The sequence below is a fragment of the Rhinolophus sinicus genome, chromosome 2 (genome assembly GCF_057876585.1).
Source record: "Rhinolophus sinicus isolate RSI-liver-muscle chromosome 2, RSI-T2T, whole genome shotgun sequence".
Classification (NCBI taxonomy): Eukaryota; Metazoa; Chordata; class Mammalia; order Chiroptera; family Rhinolophidae; genus Rhinolophus; species Rhinolophus sinicus.
Genome location: NC_142502.1, coordinates 35,595,424 through 35,618,284, shown reverse-complemented (window position 1 = coordinate 35,618,284; position 22,861 = coordinate 35,595,424). Strand labels below are relative to the sequence as shown.

The 22,861-nt window shown below is 34.9% G+C and overlaps 1 protein-coding gene across 16 annotated transcripts in view; it reads right to left on the bottom strand.

The window, feature by feature from the left end:
• The window catches only part of TRDN (triadin), a 340,918-nt gene that overhangs the window by 136,790 nt on the left and 181,267 nt on the right, over positions 1-22,861 (bottom strand). For 15 of the 16 annotated variants that reach the window (XR_016020187.1, XM_088795483.1, XM_074333512.2 and 12 more), the window contains one exon: positions 1,411-1,464. Coding sequence is in view for 12 of the 16 variants with exons in the window: in XM_088795483.1 (XP_088651609.1) it covers positions 1,411-1,464 (54 nt within the window). In the remaining 4 variants the exon portion in view is untranslated. Of the gene's footprint in view, positions 1-1,410; positions 1,468-22,861 lie in introns of all 16 variants that reach the window. The other variant, XM_088795489.1, reaches the window with a different exon arrangement.

The window sequence follows — 22,861 nt, the reverse complement described above, 5'->3', positions numbered from 1 at the left end:
TGAAGAAGAGTCCACTGCCCCCGAGCTTAAATTGGAAACAAGTTTCCAGGTATCTCTTCAATTTCTTCCCTTTGAACTTCTCTCTAATATGAGGTTGAAGTAACACTAAATTCCTACCTCAAATCATAGTTCCCTATCTACCACGATTCTCAGAAGACTCACTCAAAACAGCGATTGTGGGGTAGTACATGATTCTGCATGTACTAGGGTTCAGGATTAAAAATAAAAGAAAAAAATTGATCAGATGCAAACTCTCATATGCTGAGTAGTGTGCTACAAGGGCCTTTTGCCCAGAAACAAATGTCCACCATCTAAATGCAGCTCCTTTATTGGTTGATATTGTATAATGTAGCATAGGAGAGAAAGTAAAGATTTTCTTCACTAAATATTTTACCTGTTTTTCCCTAAATGTGTTCTGTAAAGTTTTCATAGATGAAAAAGGCTGAACACTTGTACTGTTTCCTTATGCTCTCATCAAATTACTCATTATGGTTGAAGAATAAACGTCACTTAATTAATAGTATTCCATTCTCTTGGCGATACTGGAGTTAGAATAGTTTTCTGAAAGGGTGATGTGATTGCAGATAATAGTTAAAAAATAATTTTATAGGAAAACCATTTTAAAGAAGTATTTTCCCCAAACTGATGACTTGAAGTATCAATATTTTTCGAAAATCTAATAAAGAAACCACTTTAATGCCCAAAAGATAATAGGAAGTGATAAAACAGATTTTCTCAGATGGATCATTAAAGACTAAGGTGATTACTTTGTAGTCCTATCTGGAACCCAATTTTTGCAATCGTGGTAGACACGTGAAATAATATTAATCTTAAAACATTCTGATGTTTTTTTTCTTTTTAAACTTTTTTTTATCTATTTAAGTGTGTTTTTCCAGGACCTATCAGCTCCAAGTCAAGTAGTTGTTTCAGTCTAGTTGTGGAGGGCGCAGCTCACAGTGGCCCGTGTGGGGATTGAACCAGCAACCTTGTTAAGAGCACCGCGCTCTAACCAACTGAGCTAACCAGTCACCCCAATTGTTTCTGATATGACAAACTACAGTGTATAACTAAAACTATTGGAAAAGTATATTATTTGCATAGCTCTATCACTTGTCTATCCATCTATCAACTGATCTATGGTTTATTTTTGGAAATATAAGCAAAAGCTCAATGACTGAAACTTGCAGTCAAGATACTAATTCTTAGGTCATTCAGTGATTCCTCCATTAGTCTCTGTCATGCTTTCTCCAATTACTAAATAAATGAGACGCGTATCTTCATGCAACAACACAATGTTTTCTATAATAACCCAGCAGATGGTGCTATTCTACAATAAACAGCTTTTGCTTTGTCAATAAAGTGCTATACAAGTGAAAAAAAATGGAATTTTTAAAGTGTTTGATTGCTTACCTTGTGCTGCAACTTTTATATTCCCTTGTTTGGTTTCAGGGGCTTTTCCTAGCTCTTATAAAGAGAAAAAATAAATAAATTATCATGAAGTACTATATCAGAAAGTTATATAACAATTTTTTTTTAAAAAGGAACTATTACAAAACAAACATGAAAAAACATTGCCGTTGGCACTCATTGTTTTGGTTAAGAAATAAACATCATTATTAGGAGGGGATCACTGAGATTTAGGCTTACAGGGACAAAAGTAACATAACTGAACCAAAGAAAAGCATAAAATAAAGTTTCCCCAAACTGTTTCACTTCACTGTTAACAGGCCATGGTACACCTTTGCATTTGTTTAGCACCTGATTTTGAAAATCTCAGAATTCTTCGTAAATGATTTCTGTATGATCAGCCCTTTGAAATGGATGGAACATTTAGACATAAGTGGCTCTTTGAAGTTCCCCGAGTAACTAATACGAGAATAAAGCCCCGAACAACCAATTTCGAGCTTCGGTCTTTGACTAAAGATGCCATTCCCTATACTGCTGTGGTGCTCGTCACCGTTAATGTGGCTCCGGACAACAACATGTGCTGTGAAAGAGTGAACAAACTTCATTTTCAATATCTCTTCCCTCTTGCCTTGGATCTTTTTGTTATTTTATTGTTGCTCAGAATTTTCTCTTTAAAGAAATAGGATACAAATAAGCATATGCTGAACATTTAAATACTTTATTTAATTAGCATGCAAGATAAAAGGGGTATAAAGATTTTAAAAACCAATGGCTCACTTCACATTTCACTAGGAGTGGTTCATGATTGTCTTTACTAAGTTTTCAATAACTGACTTATCGCTTAACAATATGGGAAGGAAGATTTGGTAATTTGTCTCAGATATTGACCTTGACTCATTCATTCATCATATATTTATTTAGCATCTTTTATTTGTATGTACTAGCTAGATATAAATATACTATTTAACACACATATATATTCAATCTTTTAATTATCATCAAATGTTGATTATTATAGCTTGTCTAACATTACAATTCTAGTTAGCTTTACAAAATAACAAGACTGCATTAGAATAACTTGGCAAAGAATCATGAACAAAGATTCCATGTTTTTCTTTCTTTGCCAAACAAAAGAGGTTGAACTTGTAATTCATTCTTTACCTCTTGTTGGTGAGATAATTATTCTTTATATCATAACTATGATTATGAAAATGCTAATTTTTCATTCAGTTTTATATAAAGAAATATAATTTGATTCACATATATGATTTTCATTATTACTATATTTATTTCTTCAGATAACTATCTTTTGCCAAAATTAAATTCAGAATCCATTCTATCCACGATCTCTTTACTATTAATTTTTATTTTTTATTTTCAGAGGAAAACTCCATGCCAACTATCATGCTGGTGCTACCTTTGTCACACCAAGAATAAATGATCTCAAGAATTAGTCAAGATTTACATATAGATGTTGAATTCTTAACTAATATATTTCTAGATATTGTTCTAACCCTACACATATATGACTAACATTTAGTAGACACTTAAATAATTGAATAAAAAGGGGATGAAAGAATAGATCTAACAGATCACTAAACTTATTCTAAACTGCTGAGGAGTTATACTACTTAAGATTTCAACATGTCAGAGAATTGTAGAGTAATTCCTGATGTAAAAAAAATAAGAAACATTTTTAATTTGCAGTCAGTAAATTATCTTAGAATTTTTACAGTTGACTTTCCTCATATCATCTCTTTTTTTCTTCATGTCCTCTTAGATTACTATATAGAGCATATAAAATATATTATATATGTGGATTGATGTTTGCAAAACAAGTTGTTTACTAGTCGGGACAGGACTATGGCCGGACATGTGTAAGACTGATAAGAGTAAAGTGAAAGTAAACATGTTTATGTTTATGTGTGAAACTGAACATAACGAAACTGAGTGATAAACACATTCAGCAAAACAATTTCTGGTTATCACCTAAGAAGTAAACAATTCCCAGCAAACCACTTCTGGTTATCACCTAAGAGGTAAAAACTCCCGGAAAACCACTTCTGGTTATCTCCTAAGAAGTACACAAGTCCAAGGAAAAGAGGATAAAGGCAGAACTCCAGAGCAATGCCATGAGTGGTCCTACTGGGCGCTCCGGCTAAGACTCTCTGCAAGGGAAAAGCTGCAATACTCCAGGAATCTCCGAAGTTCTTCCTTGCAAGACCAGCTTACCTCAGACCCGTCATGGGCCCAGTCACCTCTCCAGGACCAGGGACCTTCACCACCCCAATTAACTTGGTTCATTATTAAATTCTATTCTATTCCGTATAACCTTCTGTGCTTACCAGAGCATTTGCCTCTGGAGGGACATTGGCTCCCAAATAAAGCTGTGTTACTCACTTTATCTGAATCGGTGTTACTCACTCTATCTGAACCTGTGTGCCAGGATTTTGTTCTCCACTCATGTGACGAGTACCATGCAGGGACGTAGGGCCCTGTGGAGGGGTTAATGTCCCCTTAACTTTCAGGAATAGACTGAAAGGTAGTGACTGTCTCTACAGGCGCTTGCAACAATTACTTATCGTAATTGATCCCTCCACACCTCCTGAGAGTCTATTGAACCACCCAATACGCACAATTGTGCATTATGGAGAACTTATCTTAGGGCCTTCTTCTCAGTCAATTATTCAGTTTCCCTGTCAGTTGCTTTCTCCTTCAGTGATCAAGATTCAGATCATGCCCCTGACTCTTCAGCATTTCCCATTTGTTTATCCTGACATAGGACAGACCAGTCATCTCTCAACAGAGTCACAACCTCATTACCCTCATCCTGTATCTGTTTGGCTGTGTGGACATTGAGTGGACATGTTTTAAGGGATCGTACCTTGTGGACTCTTCTTTCTGCTATGCTTTAGTTACCGCCTCCAAAAAAAAAAAAAAAAAAAAAAAAGCCCACTTATCCACTTATGCACACTGACACATGAAACACACGGTTTCAGGTAACAGGTGTTGTTTTAATGGGTTAGTTCTACAGGCAATGTCAACATGCAAAGGAATGATTTTTGTGGAGATAAATCTCAGGGTTACAGCAGTAAGATGTTTGTTCCTCAAAATTCCATCGATTCTTTCTCTGAGCTCAAGCTTTTAAGACAATTTATATTAATTCACAAACTATTATATGAACTACATCTTAGTAGAAATTCACAACTTAACATCAAATGTTTTTTAACAAGTCTGCCAATTTGCATGCACCAAAAAAAAAATATTTGCTTCAAATCTATCCGGGACACATACACAGGTGACATCTATTTGTGTATAGCATTTCAGTTTGAAAAAACCTATGACTTTAAGGAGGGAATCAATGCTGAAACCAGAAATGTGCAACATTAAGAAGGACATACCCCAAATTGACTAGTTATCCTGCTATCCAATGAGCTGCTAAATCAAGCTCTAAATGATCTTACTCTAGTCTTACAAAATCCAATCTTATTTTCAGATGAAGAGACTCCCAAAATAGAGAAAGGGTAACATTTCAGCTAAAAGTTACTACTATATGCTTAATAGCTCTTAAACTAAGCCTCCTGTTCTTGTAGCTCCAGGAAAGCATATCTCAGGGGCATTGCTTCATTTCAGTATGATAATTACTCTATTGAGATGAAATTAATCATGAAGCAGCCTTGGGCCATCCTGTCTGACCAAGGGGACTGAAGCTTGAAAGGAGGGCCTATTTGCTGCCAGATATGCAAATTGCCAAAGGTGCACAATGCAGAAATATGAATAATTTATCAAAATAATCTGTAATTGCTAGAGGTTAAGAATCTAAATAAACTAGCAGCATCATTTAAAATAGGTACCATAAATTTAGCTAGATTTTTTCCACAAAATCTTCATCCCTTAAGCAACGAATTTTGTTTTAGAATCTAAGTAGCCATTAACTTAATATTTTAGCATCATAGACTTTAATTCAAAAGAAAAATGATTATTTAATGTTTGCTAAAGTAATCCCTTGATTTTTTCTTAATTTTTAATAACAGATTATCATTTCCATTAAAACCATTCTAAGCATTTCTTAATTTGAAAAGAAAAAGATGCTTTATTTAAATGCAAGTCAAAATCTACCTATAGTTTCTACACATGGAATCAGCTTTTCCTGTATTATTTAGAGAGAATTAAACATAGAAAAAAAAGTGACTGAGAAACACCTGTCAGAATATTCACAATTAGAGTAATGTGCATTTCCCCTTCGTGGCATACTCTAGCTGTCTGAATAGAATATGTAAGAATGACAGGTTTCTTAAGCATTTAAAAATTTAGAATTGAGAGTTGAAGACCAAGGTATTAGTTTATTTAAATGGTTAAAAAAGGAATTTAAATATATATATATATATATATATATATATATATATATATATATATATATATAATATATACACACAAAGGAAGTTATGAATGTATATATGTATATATATACATATATAGTTATGAATGTGTATATATATACACATACATATATATATACATATATATACATATATATATACATATATACATATATATATACATATATATATATATATATATATATATATATATATACACACACACATACAAAGGAAGTTATGAATGAGACAGAGTTTTTGGCCTTTCACTCTAAAAAGTATCTGACCTGTTAAAGGTAGGTCTGATTCTATTTAGATTAAGAAAAAGTCTCCTACCATACAGTTAATAAAACAACAAAATGCAATACCATAAGAAGACATGAAGTTCCTTTCCTGGGAATGTCAAATAGAGAGATAGGAGACTCTGACAATTAAGTCCGTGAACTCATCCTGGAAACAGTGCTATATATCTCATTGCTGAATGTCACTACAGTCACCTTTGAAATACTCTCCTTGGGAAGCTATGCACTGACACTAGTGCCTAGGCCACCCTTCAAAGCGATTTTGGAACGCTTTCTGGAATGGCCATCAGAGCTGTCATCATATTACCCTTCATGTCCTGAATGTCATCAAAATGTCTTCTTTTCAATATTTCCTTTATCTTTGGGTAAAGAAAGAAGTCATTGGGAGCCAGATCAGGTGAGTAGGGAAGGTGCTCCAATACAGTTACTTGTTTACTGGCTAAAAACTCCCTCACAGACAGCGCCGCGTGAGCTGGTGCATTGTCGTGATGCAAGAGCAATGAATTGTTGGCGAAAAGTTCAGGCCATCTAACTTTTTCAGGCAGCCTTTTCAGCACTTCCAAATAGTAAATAAACTTGACTAACTGTTCAGTTGGTAAAAATTCATAATGAATAATTCCTCTGATAGCAAAAAAGGTTAGCAACATTGTTGCAACAAAGTTCGTGAATTTGATTGTCAGACCTCTTATGCACACTAGATCCCTCTCATATGCACAACAGATTCCCCACACTCTCTAAGTGATTAACTAAAACAATAAGTATGTTGAATAAAAATGTGTGTTACCTTAAAGGATAAAAGAACATAGGAGAAAAGCATGGTCAAATACTAATTTGTGTGCAAAAATTAATCTTCAAGAGGGTAAAAGTAAGGTTGCTGCCTTTTGTAATTGTTTCATTCAAAATTATTGTGAAACTTGAAAATTACAGCAATACAAAAAACACTTTTATAATAACAAATTGTTTTCCCCACAGATTTCACCACCAAAGATCCGAAGTGGCTATATCATATCATATAGGGGTGAAGACCACAAGACTTATAGGTATAGAGCATGAATTCGAATCCCACTACAACCAATTTCTAGTTGTGTGACATTAGCAAATAACTCAAGAGCTTTGTTTTTCAGTTTTATCATATTTAAAATGTATTAACAATAATATCTGGTTTCACATTGCTAGTACATAAGTTAATATCTTCCAAATGCTTAGAAGATGCCCTGCAGACAGCAAGTGTTGGAGACCCATGTGCCTAGTGCTATTCCTCTTGTTCATCACAATATGGTATGCACAGTATTCAATCATCAAAGTCTCTACATTCAATTGAAGCATCTCGGTATGTTAAGCACTTGAATAAGAAGTCATATTTTATATCCTATAATATAAAGTGGAAAACTCTCATATCCATGTCTTAAAGGAGTAAGATAATATTGAAATGATTTTGCAACCACATATGTTAATATAAATTAATTTCCATACAATCTCAGTAACCACTCACACTCCTTGTTTGAATTTATATGGCAGAACACATTTTTTTTTTTAAGAGTGGTATTCTTAGAAGAGTTAATTTGCAATTAATATATAGCACTTTAAGGTGAGATCCATGGAATACTGGTGTTGACAAATGTTCTTCTCCACAAGGAGTTCAAGGACCAAGGAACTCTCTGGTAAGCACTATATACAGGATGTTACATTTCTAGGATTTTACAATGACTTAACATGTTTCAGACTGTAATTCAATAGTAAGGAAACTGATCTAAGTTATGTCGTTGTTTTCTAAACCTATTTCATGATAGAATTCTTTAATGTTACACGCATTAATAAGGAACATATATTGGGTGATGTTATTTCTGGGAATGAAAAGAATAAATACTTCCTTCTCTAACACTAATTACAATAATAATACTATGTAGTCACTTAGTTATTCATCCAATAGATATGTATTGAATACCTATAGCTCACTGTACTTGCGTAGAATATTTACAGTTTTCTGAGGCTCTCTAATATCTATTCTTTCATTCAACCAACAAGATGGATAGTAGTCAGCATTCAGTTTTCACAGAGCCTCAAAAGCAATGTGTATTGGCAAAAAGAACATAAACATTACTCTCAAAAAGGTTAAGCTTTGAATCTCAGCGTTGCCATTTACTATTTTGTATCCTTGAACATGCTCAGGTTTTCAAAAGCTCAAATTGCTGTGAGGATTAAATGAGGTGACATATGTAAAGTACCGAGCACAATACTTTGAACATAATAGGCACTTGCAAACGTATGCTTTCTTCCTAGTCACTTTTGAATGCCAGCAGAGGAACAAATTATTCTAGTTATGGATAGCATTTATTAATTCACCTTAATTTGAACAGAAGCATGATATTCACTTTGCATTGTGCTGAGCTCCATCAGTTAAAACAGAGAATAATTTTTTAAAAAAAGAAAAGAAACTCAGATCTAGACAGAGACAATGAAATACTCAGTATCATGTGCTATGCTTTATAATGGGAACTCACGGGACAGAACATATATCCATCTAGAGGGGCAGAATCAGATGACATTTTATGGAAATAACTGGATACGTTAATATAAATAAAAGCTATTCAAAAGAGCAGAAATGAAGAAGTGAGGATAAGCATTCAAACTAAGATAGAAGCCTCTGAAAGAACCAAAAGAGTAAGAGAGAATGGGATGACTTTAAACAACCAGAAGTAATTTTGTGTGGGAAAGCAGTTATCAAAACATGAAGCTAGAGACAGATCAGGAAAGGTCTTGAAACACTTACATTCAGTTTTCCTAAGGACGAAGTAAACCTGCAGCAAGTTTAAGTGGAGAGTGAAATAATCAAATACACATTCCATGAAACCATATGGTATGAAATACATTGGTGTGAATTGTGGATCATGGAGGACCAGCTAAGAAGGATACAGCAGTGTTTCAGACTAGAAGGAAGGGAGGCCTGGACTAGAACAGAGGCTGTGGAGACCAAGAGCAGTGGACGGGTGTGAAAGATAGACCTGATAAGACGTGTGTCTATGCCCATGTTATACAGTAACACAGATCACTCCATTCCCTTCTCTACCACAGCACCTAGCATAAGGGTAATAAAATTTTGCTTGATGTAATCATGAAAATTACCAAATTATTTTACAGTAAAAACTAAAAGATGATCAACAGAGAAACAAACTAAACCAAAAATATGTTATTAGCATAACTACAACACTTACTGCATTTTTTCACTTATTGTCATTTCTCATCATTAAAACCAAAACTGTTCCCAGTACATATTTACTATGTACCCACGATATACAGCTAGGAAATTTGTAACAGCAACAAGTAAACACAGGTTAATGGAAAGATATGCTTGCATTAATTAAAAGTACAGTGATTTATATGTAACTTTGCTAAAATGATAGTGGATTACATTATTGTTTATACATATCTGAGGGTCATAAATATCATGATTGAAAAAGTAACTTTGGGGGTGGAATAGAATGTACAATTAGGAATAGATGAAATAAAATGAAAAGGTCAATCCTTCTGAAGACCACATTCTTTATTTCTTTCCATTATTAATGCTTCTAAATTTTGTTTTTAAAAATATACAATAAAATGACATCTATTGACTCCTAACGTACTTCAGTGCTGCTCTAGGCATTTTGACAATGATTACACTCAATACTAATGTAATAGTGGGCCAAATTTGATATTTACAACTAGAAGAGTGCCTGGCATGTAGTTGGTATTCAATAAATATTGATGAATTTATGAATAACTACTTTATAAGGAAGGTTAATCCTGGTAAATAGAGTGCCCTTTAAGCAACCTGATGAGTTTGGATATTAAAAGGAGAGACGGGGAGTAGACTGGAGAGAACTGAATTGCTTTTAATGACTTAATGAGAAATTTTGAAGTCCTGTGGGCAATCTAAAAGTGAGTGGGTGTGGACAAGTGATGGGAAGAGCAAGGTGGAGAGGAGTCCGATGACACCTGGCTGGAGACCACCTGGGAACAGGCAATGGAGAGTATCCAAAGGATGTTAAATAGCAGAGATAGTCAATGCTATATTTAATTCCTATTTGTTACCATTGGTAGTGCAGTGATCTCTCCCCACAACACATGTATACATGCTCCTATCCATAAACTGCTCTTTAAAATTCTACTCTTCACAGAAATAGTTGGTGTGATGGATTTTGTTGAAATTAAAGAAGTGCATTGGTGAGACAAAAGGACAGGATTAAGAGGATTAACAGGCCAACTCACTAACTGAACCAATTAAGAGCGGGGCTCACAGCCAGAGGTGATCTTGAGCATATAAAACTCTAGGGCTTTGAAGAAAACGTGGGAGTGCTTTGGGCTTTCACATGGTATAGGTCCATTAGAGCAAGTTCATACCAGTTAATGAGAGACTAGTTAAATTTTCACAAATGTCTCCAGCAGGTTGATTTCACGTTGCTAGCTTCCAATTGTCCATAGTGGATTATTTACACCATGGAAATGAGCAAATGCTAATCAGGGTTATATTTTTCTCCCCAAGAGCCAGATTACCAGCACACCATGGAATCTTACCCAGCACTTAGATAGTACAGGAACCATAACTAACCTCTGTGTTAACTAAAACAACAGTGTGTTTCCGTGTGTCTATGTTCTCAGATAAACAAGGGAGTGTGGGGTGGGAGCAAAGGGAGGACATAGTGAATTTAAAGAGTAGGCTGTGCTATCCAATATGGTACCCAGTAGCCACATCTGGCTATTCAAATATAAAATTAAACATTCAGCTTCTCATTAGCACTAGTCATATTGTAAGAGTTAAGAAAAACACACGTGGCCACTAGCTACCATTGACAGCACAGATATAGAACATTTCTATCAACACAGAAAGTTTAATTGGACAGAGATAATAGGCATTTAATTTGAGAAACGCCACATTTTTCTTCCTAGATTTCAGAATCCCCCAGTTATTGTTGTATAGCTGCCTGGTGAGGTTAGCATCCTCCTTGGTCTCTTCATTGTTAAACAAGCTACCTAATCACTACTGATTATATCTCCTTACCAACAGATTGTGCAGTTTCTAGGAGGGTTTAGACAGAAACTTACAAAACTCTGACACATAGCTTTTAATAACTTTCACAAATGGATATTTTGTAATAAAAATTTTAGACATTTAACTAAAATATTAGTTTTTCTCTTTTAAAAAAGTTGAACAATAATAATAAATCATAAAAGTAAGAACATAATTCATATAATATAGAAAAATAAGAAGAAATAAAGAAATAAAATAATTGGGGTATTAGTAACTACCTAATTTAAAATTTGACAGTTTTCAGCAGGTTGGAATGCAAAATAAAAATGTTTAAAATGTTCAATAATTCTCTGAATTATTTATAATCATAGTACTATGTATGTTTACTTGATATCAGCAAGGCTGGGAATGAAAAATCACATCACATAGAAAATAGCATAGAAAAGGACTTAAAAAGGGCAATGTAAGAAATCAAGAGCTGAATGGTATTTCATGGTGGAACTTGATTTAAAAAATAAAAATCTTTAGAAAGTTTAGAGCCTATGCAATGAGACTCTGCAAAAACATTATTAAAGTGTTTCATCATATAGTGCTCAACAAACTTTCAGTGCTGAGAATAATGTTGGAAGTAATGGTAATGACATCATCTTCCCAGGCTCCTACCTCAGGGGTCTTAGAGTAAGAATGTGCTGAGGGAGGGATGTGCGTGGTGAGCTAAAGCTTGGGCACACCATCCTGTAGTTATCCCCAAAGGGATTCTCAAAAAAACACTTCAAGTGCAGAGACCTGTATATGTCTGTACTTTCTGACATCAAACCATTCAAATATGGGCACCACGTATTTATGTCTATATCTGAAATAACAACTTGGTGAAGTACCAGCTAATATTAATTATAAAAAAAAAAATCAAGAGTTTTTTTGTTGTTTGTTTGTTTAGTATAGTGGTTGACTCAAAATTACTTAGGAGTAATTAAAACACTCAAGGAGAAGCATTAATTCTTTCTGGTGAGATTAAATTGATGACTTCACAGTCTACAAAAAAATAAATTCTGCAAAAATAACTAGGGAATTGTAAGGAAAATACTCAACAACTGAGTGGTGCTTGATATAGCCAGCTGTCAAGTGAATATAGGTCCCAGTAAGTATTCTTAAACACGTTTTTCTACATTAAATTGCTATAAATATTATCAACTTTGAAGATGCACTGGCCTATTATGATAGTAAATGTGTCACAAATCATTGATGAATCATGAATGGGCTTCCTATAAGTAAAGAAACATTCAGTAGTGAAACGGAGGGTCTTCATTTAATGTATGTTTTTGACTTAATAAGTAGCCCCAGCACTCTATTCAGTTTCTTCGCAGCATGTCCTGTAAGCATTAGCCTTTTCCCTTACTAGTCATTAAGCCCCCGAAGCAGCCAAAAACAGTGGTCATGCCTTACTCAGGGTCACAAGATATGGGTTTCTGTTAATCTAAAGGTAATATCTAGACCTATGCCACGTTGCATCTCCTGAGCCCTAAGGTAGAACGACCCTCTGACTACTTTCCCGTGAAACCATACAGAGGGGACCCCAGAGCAGACTTCAGAGTTGTCCACAAGACCTGAAGAAACGATTCATTACCCTTACCTCACCTACAACCAGCTAGTTCCCAGCAGGACCCCAAAACCCTAACTCACAGTGTCTTGTGATTTTGCCCTGTATAACCTGCAACCTACATACCATCAGGGAGTTAGGTGTTTAGCATTAGCTTCCTGTTCTCCTGAGTGGAGTCATTCGTAATAAAGTAGCCATTCTAGTGCCTGGTGGATGAACTCTTTCTAGTCTGTAACAATAGTACTACAAGTCAATCTTTTTTCCAAGGATGACTAAATCCAGAGAGTCTCAGGAAATGTCATTACCCTCTACACACAATTAGACGTCTCTGCTGAGTTGAGAGTTGTCCATTATTAAGTGTTGATAAGTAGAGGTCCAAGAGATTACCTAGCTGTCCTTTGTATTCAGTCCATTCTCTCCCTTTTAATCACCTATCACAAGGCACCTTCATGAATGCTTTTACTACACATGAACCAAGTGTTCATAATTCTCTAATCTTCTAGTTCATTATCTGATAAAGAATTAAGGCTAATTTCAATGCCTTATTTGATTTTGGTGAACCCATGCTGGGTCTTTGTGATTAGCAGTTCTCTTAGGTCCCAATAAATAATCCTTTACTAATACTTTCTGAAATACTTTCCAAGGTTAACATTAAGATTTTTAGGTCCTTTGTATTCTAGTTTAAAAAAAATTCTAGAGATCACTGAAACATAATTAAAACACATAGTAAGTATATAAAAAAGTATATAAGTATTTAAGATTCATAGGAACACTTGGAAAAATGTGAGTTAGAGTAAGAATTTTAACACTGCCATGATATTCCTAAAGTTCATTGCTTGAGGGGGGGACTTCCACGGACATACATTGAATATTAGAAAGCAGTTGAAACTGTCCTTGAGATCATTATATATCTATCATTTTATATACATATATATGTATATATATATATACATATATATGTATATGAAAGTATCAGTTTTCCTTTAAGTCATAGAAAATTAAACACTTGAGTCTGTATGTTGTGGGATGTTGTTTTGGCTGAATACGCAATTGAAAAACATATATGTGAGAAATTGAGTAATATATATGAGTTATGTCAGTGAAATTTTAAAATACATGTACCTATTAGGGAAAAAGCCAACATATACAAATTTAGTGATTTGCATAATAGCTGTGTAATAATTGTGCCAAAATTCCTCTGTTTAAGGATTCGATTTTCAATTAGTAATGAAAGATTCTTTTTATTGTTGAAAAATAAGTGCCCTAAGATAGTATTACTACTGACATTATTCTCCAAGGTAAACATATAATAACGATAATATAATTTTGAATATCATTTCAGTTTTGCTTACATCTACATACAGAAACTTTAAGTTATATCAAGTTCTTTTTTTAAATAGTTATATTCCTAAGAGGTAAAATCAGATAATTTCAATACATAAGTCCTTTCTAATATTCATTCATTCATTCATTCATTCAGCAAGTATTAATTAATCATTTACTCTGGGTCAGATGATACTCTAGGCTTTGGAAACACAATCATTAAATACTCAGAGGCTTGCCCTCCTGGAGTTTTCAATACTTCTTGGTAATGTACATGTTTATAAGTTATGCCAGAATACTTCTTACTACAAAGTAGTAAGATCAAAGTAGTAAATCAAACGTTTATTCAATCGTCAGACTAAATCATCCTCATGAGATAATTTATTTTCATATGTATCTTTTCCATGAGATGTGATTTGACTTTCAGCATATCAAGCAGTGTAAACAAAACCCATAATAATGATGAAAGCAGTGACCATGTATTGACTACGTATAATATGCCAGATACTATGCTACGCCTCTTATGACGTATCTTTTCTCATTTCATCTTCACAATAGCCCCATTGAGTGAGAATTGTTAGTGTCTCTCCAGATGATTAAACAACTTCATCCACAAGTTTGCAGCCAAGACTAAGCCAACACTCAACCAGGCAGCCTGAGTCTGCAACTCTTGAGATAAACTTCTATGTAATTGTAAAACATAGTCATGTCTTTCCTATAAATTCCTTTATATTTATTAGGTGAACATTATGTAAAAGAAGTCAGTGTACTAGCCAAATAATCACAATGCCATGATGACTATTATGATAAACAGTAGTATGATGTGGTCTCTCTGGATTCAAGGAAATTATAGTCGTGTACTTAAAACGTTAGCTGGTACATCACTGATTAATATACATTAGGTTTATTTCAATTGAACAAAATTTATTTAATACCCTCTATATGAATGGAATTACATATACAGACAAAAATAACTATTTGTTGGACTAAACTAAAAGATTGCACAAAGCACAGAATGTCCTCAGCCAGTATTTTAGCAAATTTCTAAATTCATTCTAGTTTTATGTATACTCAATAGATACATTTACCTAGGAGAGTGAGTATGATTGAAAGTTTCATTACCCTTAAATCTAAATGCTTTCATTTTTGCAAATAAATATGTACTCTAAGATAGAGATTGATTTTTAAGTGTGGCCACCAGATGGCAGTAGCCGCTTCCTTTTCTGAAGAGAATTTTATACACAAAATTCAGCGGCTACAGGTAGAGGGACAAAGCAAGAGCAAATTAAACAACTTTTCTAGCCAACAGAGGGCATGATATTTTTATTATTCCTTCTTTTTACACACACACACACACACACACACACACACACACACACACACACATATATTTACATTTTTATTTTGCAATTGCTTAAACTGATCTGTACTCAGACCTTTTGAAAGCTACCCATCTGACTTGAGATAAAACCCTTTATGACCCAGATCCCCACATCTCTGTCACCTTACCTCACCTCTTCATGCCACTCCAGCCACACTGCTTTTTTTTACTGTCCCTTAACCTTTGAGACATCCTCATTTCCTCTATCCTTTGCATGGAATTCTTTCCACGGATGTGTGCAGAGCTCACTCCCTCCTTTCATTCAAATCTCTGCGCAGATAGCAACTCTGCAGAGAGACCTTCCCAGACCACCCAGCAGAAAATAGCAACTTTCTTACTTTCTACTCCCCTATCCTCATAACTTCTTATAGCACTTATCACTCCCAATATCATTTTCTAAACTCTTTAATGTCTGTTTTCTTCACCTGACTATGAAGCTCCATAAAGGCAAGTACTTAGTCTTCCTGCAATTATAATTTAGCACCTAGAAGAGTTACTCTCGTAGTAAGACTCAATAAATGAACAAATGAATGAATAAATGGAGAGTGAAAAGACTTCCAAGGAGAACTAGAGATTCATTAAATCAACATAAATCATTTGTCAAGAAAGCAGATTTACATAGTACCAGAGTCATTTGTCATTCTCAGTTTTGCATTTTCCTTTTATACCTGTTTCATAAAATGTTATTACCTTATGATTTCTTAAAATTTGAAATTCTCTAAATTAACTTGAGGTCAGCATGTTAGCATACCTTTCAGACTCAAGTATTATTGGCCTAAACACCTATACATGAAATTGTCATTTCATTTTTACATATTTCTTCAGATATTATTTTTTTCTGACCCTTATCACCAAAATCAGGGAATGCAATTTGATTTTACTTTCAGCTGAAATAGGAATAGCTTTTGATGTTCAGGCACAGGGGTGCAAATTATTTTTTATATTCGAATGCATAAAGGCTAGAAGCAATGTATAAGGCTAGGAGTGTATATAAATAACATTTGTATAAGGAGTTATTTTTATGATTGTTTTGAAGATCAGAAATATGGTCATAGGGTCTCTTTTGAATGTCTATATAAAGCAGAACCAAAAAGGTCAACCAATGAGAAGAGAAGAGGTTTTTTTCTCCCCCTCTTTCCCCATGTATCTTTGCCCTTTTGTACTGTAAATTGCACGGGCTGGCATTTAAATGTACAATGTCAAACGCAAGCACTTGCATTCAACCTATGCTGAAAGACAGCTGGCAAGGGGCGCAAAGAAAAATACGGCCCTAACGCTTTCAACGTCTCACTGCCTATTGCACCTACCACCTCTCAGGCTTCTCACGTTACAGTATTTGCCCTGTGGACAAAGAACTAGGCAGAGGAGCACTTTCCTTCCAACAAAGCAATAGCTCTCTCTATTCCACCTCTGAGACCAATAACCCCGCCTAGTTGCCTTTGTTAAGCAAAGACACCAGGGAGGATGATCTGAACCACTTCAGCCCTTAAATCACGTTTGTGACTGTGGCTATTTTAGTCCAAGGCTAATTTGACATTTTGCTTATTTAGCTCTCACAAGTAAAATTACTCACATAGGACTGGGTAGGTGTAATGCACAAATGGAAGCAGGAGTCAGACACTAATAAGGACATGCTGTAAAAATTTCGACCAGAGGCAGCTTGTCATAATGGGTAGGGTAAGAGTGATAGTTATTACCCGGGTTTAGCAATACAAGCCAGCTGGCAAGGAAGGGTGGACTATTGTCCTCCCTCAGTAGGGAAAAGATTAAAAAAAAACAAAAAACCCAAGAACAATTTATGATCGCATCATCAAATATATCTTCAGTTGTTTCAGTAGCGTGTGTCTGTGTCTGTGTGTGTGCGTGTGTGTGTGTGGTGGTGGGGTAAACTAGTTACTTAAGTTACTTAATCAAGAAGTTGCTATATCCAATCATAAAGTTTTTTTTAATGTTTAGATTTAGAGAGAGAAAAGAAGGATCATCTACCCAAGTTTTTAACCTTTCTTTTTCCTGCTCCAACATAATTGATGATGATGACATTCTTCCATCACTAATACTGTCACTCTAACAGCAGTGATAACCAAAGAGAATACCTCTTCACACATGTCCACCTCCCATCGAGGTGCCTACTTGACTCTCATGTAGTTTGACAAAGTCTTGTCGCCCCCCCCCCCCCCCCCCCGCCGCCAGGCCTGAACCCCCAACTCAATAAGGAGCTTTTTCAATTCCTCTATTTACAAAGGAAAAGCAAAAGCTTGGAATGATGGAAGCCTTGCTCAAAGTCATATAGCCAGTAGCAGGATTAGACCCCGTATTCAGGCTTCTGACTCCCAAGAGAGTAATCTGTTTCACTGCCCATAGCTGCTTCCTCTACAAGCCTTAATGAGAGGTTTCCTTATCTGGTGTTATGGACTGAAAATTTGTGTCCTCTTCCCCCCAAATCACATATGGACACCCTAACACCCAGCATGTTGGTATTTGGAGACAGGATCTTTGCAAGGTAATCAGAGTTTGATGAGGTCATGAAGGTGGGGCCCTGGTGGGACAGCATTAGTGCTCTTTATAAGGAGAGACACAGAGAGCTTTCTCTCTCCATGCATGTGACCCAAGGAAAGACAGGTGAGCACATGGTGAGACAGTGGCCACCTACAAGCCAGAAGAAGAAGGCTCAGAATGAAACCCACCTTGTGGGGCACCTTGATCTTATATCTGATAGCTTCCAGAAACATTAGAAATAAATTTCTGTTGTTAAAGTCATCCATTCTGTGGCATTTTGCTGTGGTAGCCTAAGCAGGGTAACACAGCTGGCAGCACAGAATCACCCGACGACCATTTTTAAAATGTAGGTCTACCCCATACCACACCAAGTGAATCACAATCTCTGAGGGATAAATAGAATCTAAATCTCTGGGAAAACATAACTTAAAACACTGCCTAGATGGGGTGCATTGTCTATACTGGATACCTTTAAGAATGAAGGGAAGTATAAGCAATAATTATACCAGTACAACAAAAGCAAACTGATATGTATATCACCTTGACCTTGAGTGATTTCTGAAGCATATCCCACCTCCCAGCTGCTAATGATCACTGAAACTTTGACCCTGGTTTTGGAATCAGAGAGAACAGAGTTCAAGTAAGGATTCCTTTTTGTATAAACAGTAGGGACTTTTACTCTTGAAAACAAATGAATGTGTTATCCTGTTTGCTCATCTGTGAAATATGGGTGGTGATTTTCGTCAGTTGATCTATAGTACCTAGCTGAGTGATGGAAACATTGTAAGCAGAAATGAATATTGACATGCATGGTCAAATCTCATTTAAGGGAGAATCCTGATGTTTTAAGGAGATAATATAAGCAAAGTGCTTAGGATATAATAGGTGGACTGTTATTGTTAGTTCCTTCACCCTATGGTTTTAATATATAAATTTACAAATATCTCAAGTGACGTAATTTCTACCTGTGCTGCTTTTGGATAGAAGTTATTTTTTAAAGATTGATATGGTTATAAGAAAACATATAGTTTCCATAAAGTTTAGAAATGACTCTCCTGTCATGTAATAATGGCAAAGGATGGCAGCCCAGACACAAGCATCTTTTCAAGTCCTCTTCCTGGTTGTAGCTGTGTTCCTGGAAGAGATACCAGGACTTTTCTACTAGCAAAACTGTCTATTATTCTCTCAAAACAATTAACACAGAAACTTTTGAATTCAGTGAAGGTCAGAGGATTAATAGGTTTTATCTGCAATGTGTTTGAAAAGCTAATTAAGAGTCCACATACAACAGAGTAGACTGGGAATACAATATTTAGTTTTTCTCTGCATGAGCACAGTGAGCAAAAGTGAATAGCAGAAGACAAAGTGAAGGTGGAGAATTCACTGACAGGAGGCAAATCATTTTTAAAGGAAATAAAACTGAAAATACTTCTCCTTCTACAGATAATACTGCCTGTATTTATTCAATGAACATATTCAGCATCTGCTTTATACTGGCATTATTTTAGGTGTTAGATATTCAGTGTTGAACAAAACAGATATAATCTCCCTTAACTTTTTTTTTTTTGCCTACAGACAACCTGATTAACAAAGGAACCACATTAACACTTAATGAAAAAATTTACTATGGCTAACAAACGGAAAAAGTGAAATATTATCTGGGTTCCCAAACCATTATTTAACAGCATCAACTTAAATGTTGACATGAAAACAAGTGTTTTATTCAAATCGTCATGACAGAAAAAAATCCATTTCCCTCTGATTCTTTTATATTCATTTACTAACAACATTTTTCTGGTAGTTAAAAGTCTTATATACTTTGGTTACTTGTAGTTAGCAGAAGAGATCTCAAAATTCTCTGGGGAATTTTATCTGAGAAAACCCATTTAAATAAATACTAGTATGATTTTTTTTCCCTTGCTCTGAATCTTGGTTGCCATATACTGTGTCCATTTCCTCTATAATGTTTTGAATAGATATCTCCTCCTGATACATCATGCTGTATCAGGCCCTACTGATCTCTCATCGGTGCTATTTTAATAGATTTGAACTCTATAATATTTATTAAAATAGCTTTCTAACTAGTATTTGTCTTGGTCTCTCTCCCCTGACAAAATATTGTCAGTTTAATATTTTTCAGCATATATATGATCATGTCAGTCCCTTGCTTTTACATCTTTGGTGACTCTCCACTATCAAATGAAGTATAAATTACCTAGGTGTGCCCTCAAAGCTAATCATGACTAGCTACCTTTGCAATCAAGACTTGGCCTTCCCCTTTCATTTGCCACTTTTCCCCCGATACACTTTCTCCATGCTTTTCTCCATTCTCTCTCTACCTGAAACAGGTTGCCCCTCTCAGGGGAACTAAGCCACAGAAGTGAACAGGTTACTCAGTTCAGCCCACACACTTAGCATTTGACCCAGGTTTGACCAAACAGAATATTCCCTGGGAATTTTGAGTTACATGTTATTCCTTGGGATTCCATATTTAAAGACTGTGTAAGCCTGAAGCTTACAAAAGTAATCTTGCTTTCAAGATGTAGGGAAATTACACAAGACCGTGGTAGGCAATCAGTAAGCTGATGAGAGATGGGAAGAGAGAGATCAAGAAACAAAGCCATAATATCTTCTTCTTAGACTCCCAAGGAAAGTAATCCAATAAATCAATTTTTGTTTTTTTTACCAGTTTGAATTGAATTCCTCATGATAAATCAAAGACCAAAATACTGGCATTCCAAATATTTTTAAAATAATTGATGAAATCCCCATGATCCTCACATGAGGGTTGTAATGGCAAATCACTATTGCTCACGATATACCCAAGCGGTAATTTAAGGTAAAATAGTTGAATAAAATTGTGCGAGCTTATGTAATATGACTTAAGCCTAACAAAAGAAGCATTTGATTTCTCCAGTACGTCTACCTAAGGCTAAGTTCTAGATTATAAACCTCTCTAATTATTCTCTGTTTATCTCAATAATGGCAATTATTGTAGGTTTTAAGATGTCCAGGATCTCTAACAGACACTGCAGACTATAATAGAGAAGATTAGTGTTTTCAAGGGGCAGGTAAGAAAAAATATAGCAAAAAGGTAACAGGAATAAATTATAGATGACCATGTAACAGAAAGGATAGTGGGCTTTTTCTAACTACAATTACTGGAAAAGCTAATAAATGTAACAGCATTATGGAATGTTGTGTTATCTCTAATATGTCTTGTGCTGATTCACTGTGTTTATTAATAGTTTGGAGAGATAAACATGTTGTTAATTTTATAGTCCAGCTATAAAATGCCAGCTTTTCAAATTGAAAGTCAAAAAGAAAGGCGAGTTTAAACTCAGAATAAAATTAAAAGGATCATTTGGGTTTTGTTTTCTGTTTTATTTATAAAATAAAACAAATGAGAATCACTCCTGCATTTAGTCATAATTTTTTAAAATTACATTATCATAATGTTTTCTGGTAAAAAGTGCTGAATTAAAAATTATAGTTTTCTTTTGAAGTCTGATTAAATATATATATTTCACTCTCTAAAGCAGACTACCATGTGCCCTGTTTCCCCGAAAATAAGACCTCGCAGGACAATCAGCTCTAATGGGTCTTTTGGAACAAAAATTAATATAAGACCCAGTATTATATTATATTATATTATATTATATTATATTATATTATATTATATTATATTATATTATACCCTGTCTTATATTACAGTAAAATAAAATCGGGTCTTATATTAATTTTTGCTCCAAAAGACACATTAGAGCTAGGTCTTATTTTCAGGGAAACAGGTAACAAGCACCTGTGAACAAATGTCAGAGAAGAATTATTTTCTTCTTATATGAACTCATGCAGCAAGGTGAGATCCATCAAACACAAAACCCTTGATATAATGTATCTACCTCCATGATTTAATAGTTTTTAAATTGCTATCACTATTCTAAACCTGTATGGAGGTTTCATTTGCTAATGAACATTTAGGTTGGAAATCACAGAATCCTAACATGAACTAACTTGGACAAACAGAGGAATTAACTAAATGATGGTAAGCGATCAGGAGGATGGTGGTTTCCAAGGATACCTGGATTCTGGGCTTTAAATATCATTAAAATTCTACCTATGTCCTTTCCTTTGCTTCTATGTGTCAGCATTACTTCAAGATTGGCTGTCACAAGAAAGGTGTAAACGTGACCAGTAGCATTTCCTGGACTCACATTACCTAATTTTACCACCTAAGAAGAAGAGATTAGCTTCCTTTTGTTCTTTTCGAAAATCCATGGACAAGAGTCGTATTCAACTCTGGTCACGTGCCCACACTCTTGGGTGGAGTGGCACGTGCATCAGTGATGATGATTTGAACCCCCAAATGACAAGAAGAAAAGTACCACAGAAGAGAAATTGACTGCCTATTGCCAGTTTTTGTTGATACAATTTTTCATTAGGCAAAAACATATGAGTTTTTAATTTATATTTTTATACTCTCCCTCACTGGATTCAATGGCATGCAAGGATATTTTCTTCCTAGTGTTACCAATGCATCAAACTGAATGAAAACTATTTCCCAACCTGTAGTGTTTAACTCCTTCCTGCTTCACTTCCCCTTCCCATTCCTAAGTGGCTATTGTGGTCTATTTCTTCAGTGCTGATTTTCATACATTCATGCCTTCTTACCAAGGCTAAATCCTTTCATAGGAACAATTTTATAACATAGTGGAAATCATGGCTTTTTTTTTTTTTCATGTTTTATATTTTTACAGGCTTTCTGCACAGAAGAAAGAATAACTCATACATTAATTACCTTTCTGTCTGTGATTTTATTAAAACCACATACTTCCTAAAAACCCTACACAATGATTATAGCTGTCATTTTGATAAAATTTGAGTGAAGAAAAAATTCAATTGAAACAGCAAATTAAAATTTGCACATACTTGTGAAACTTGAATGCTGAAACTATGGGTTCTATTGGA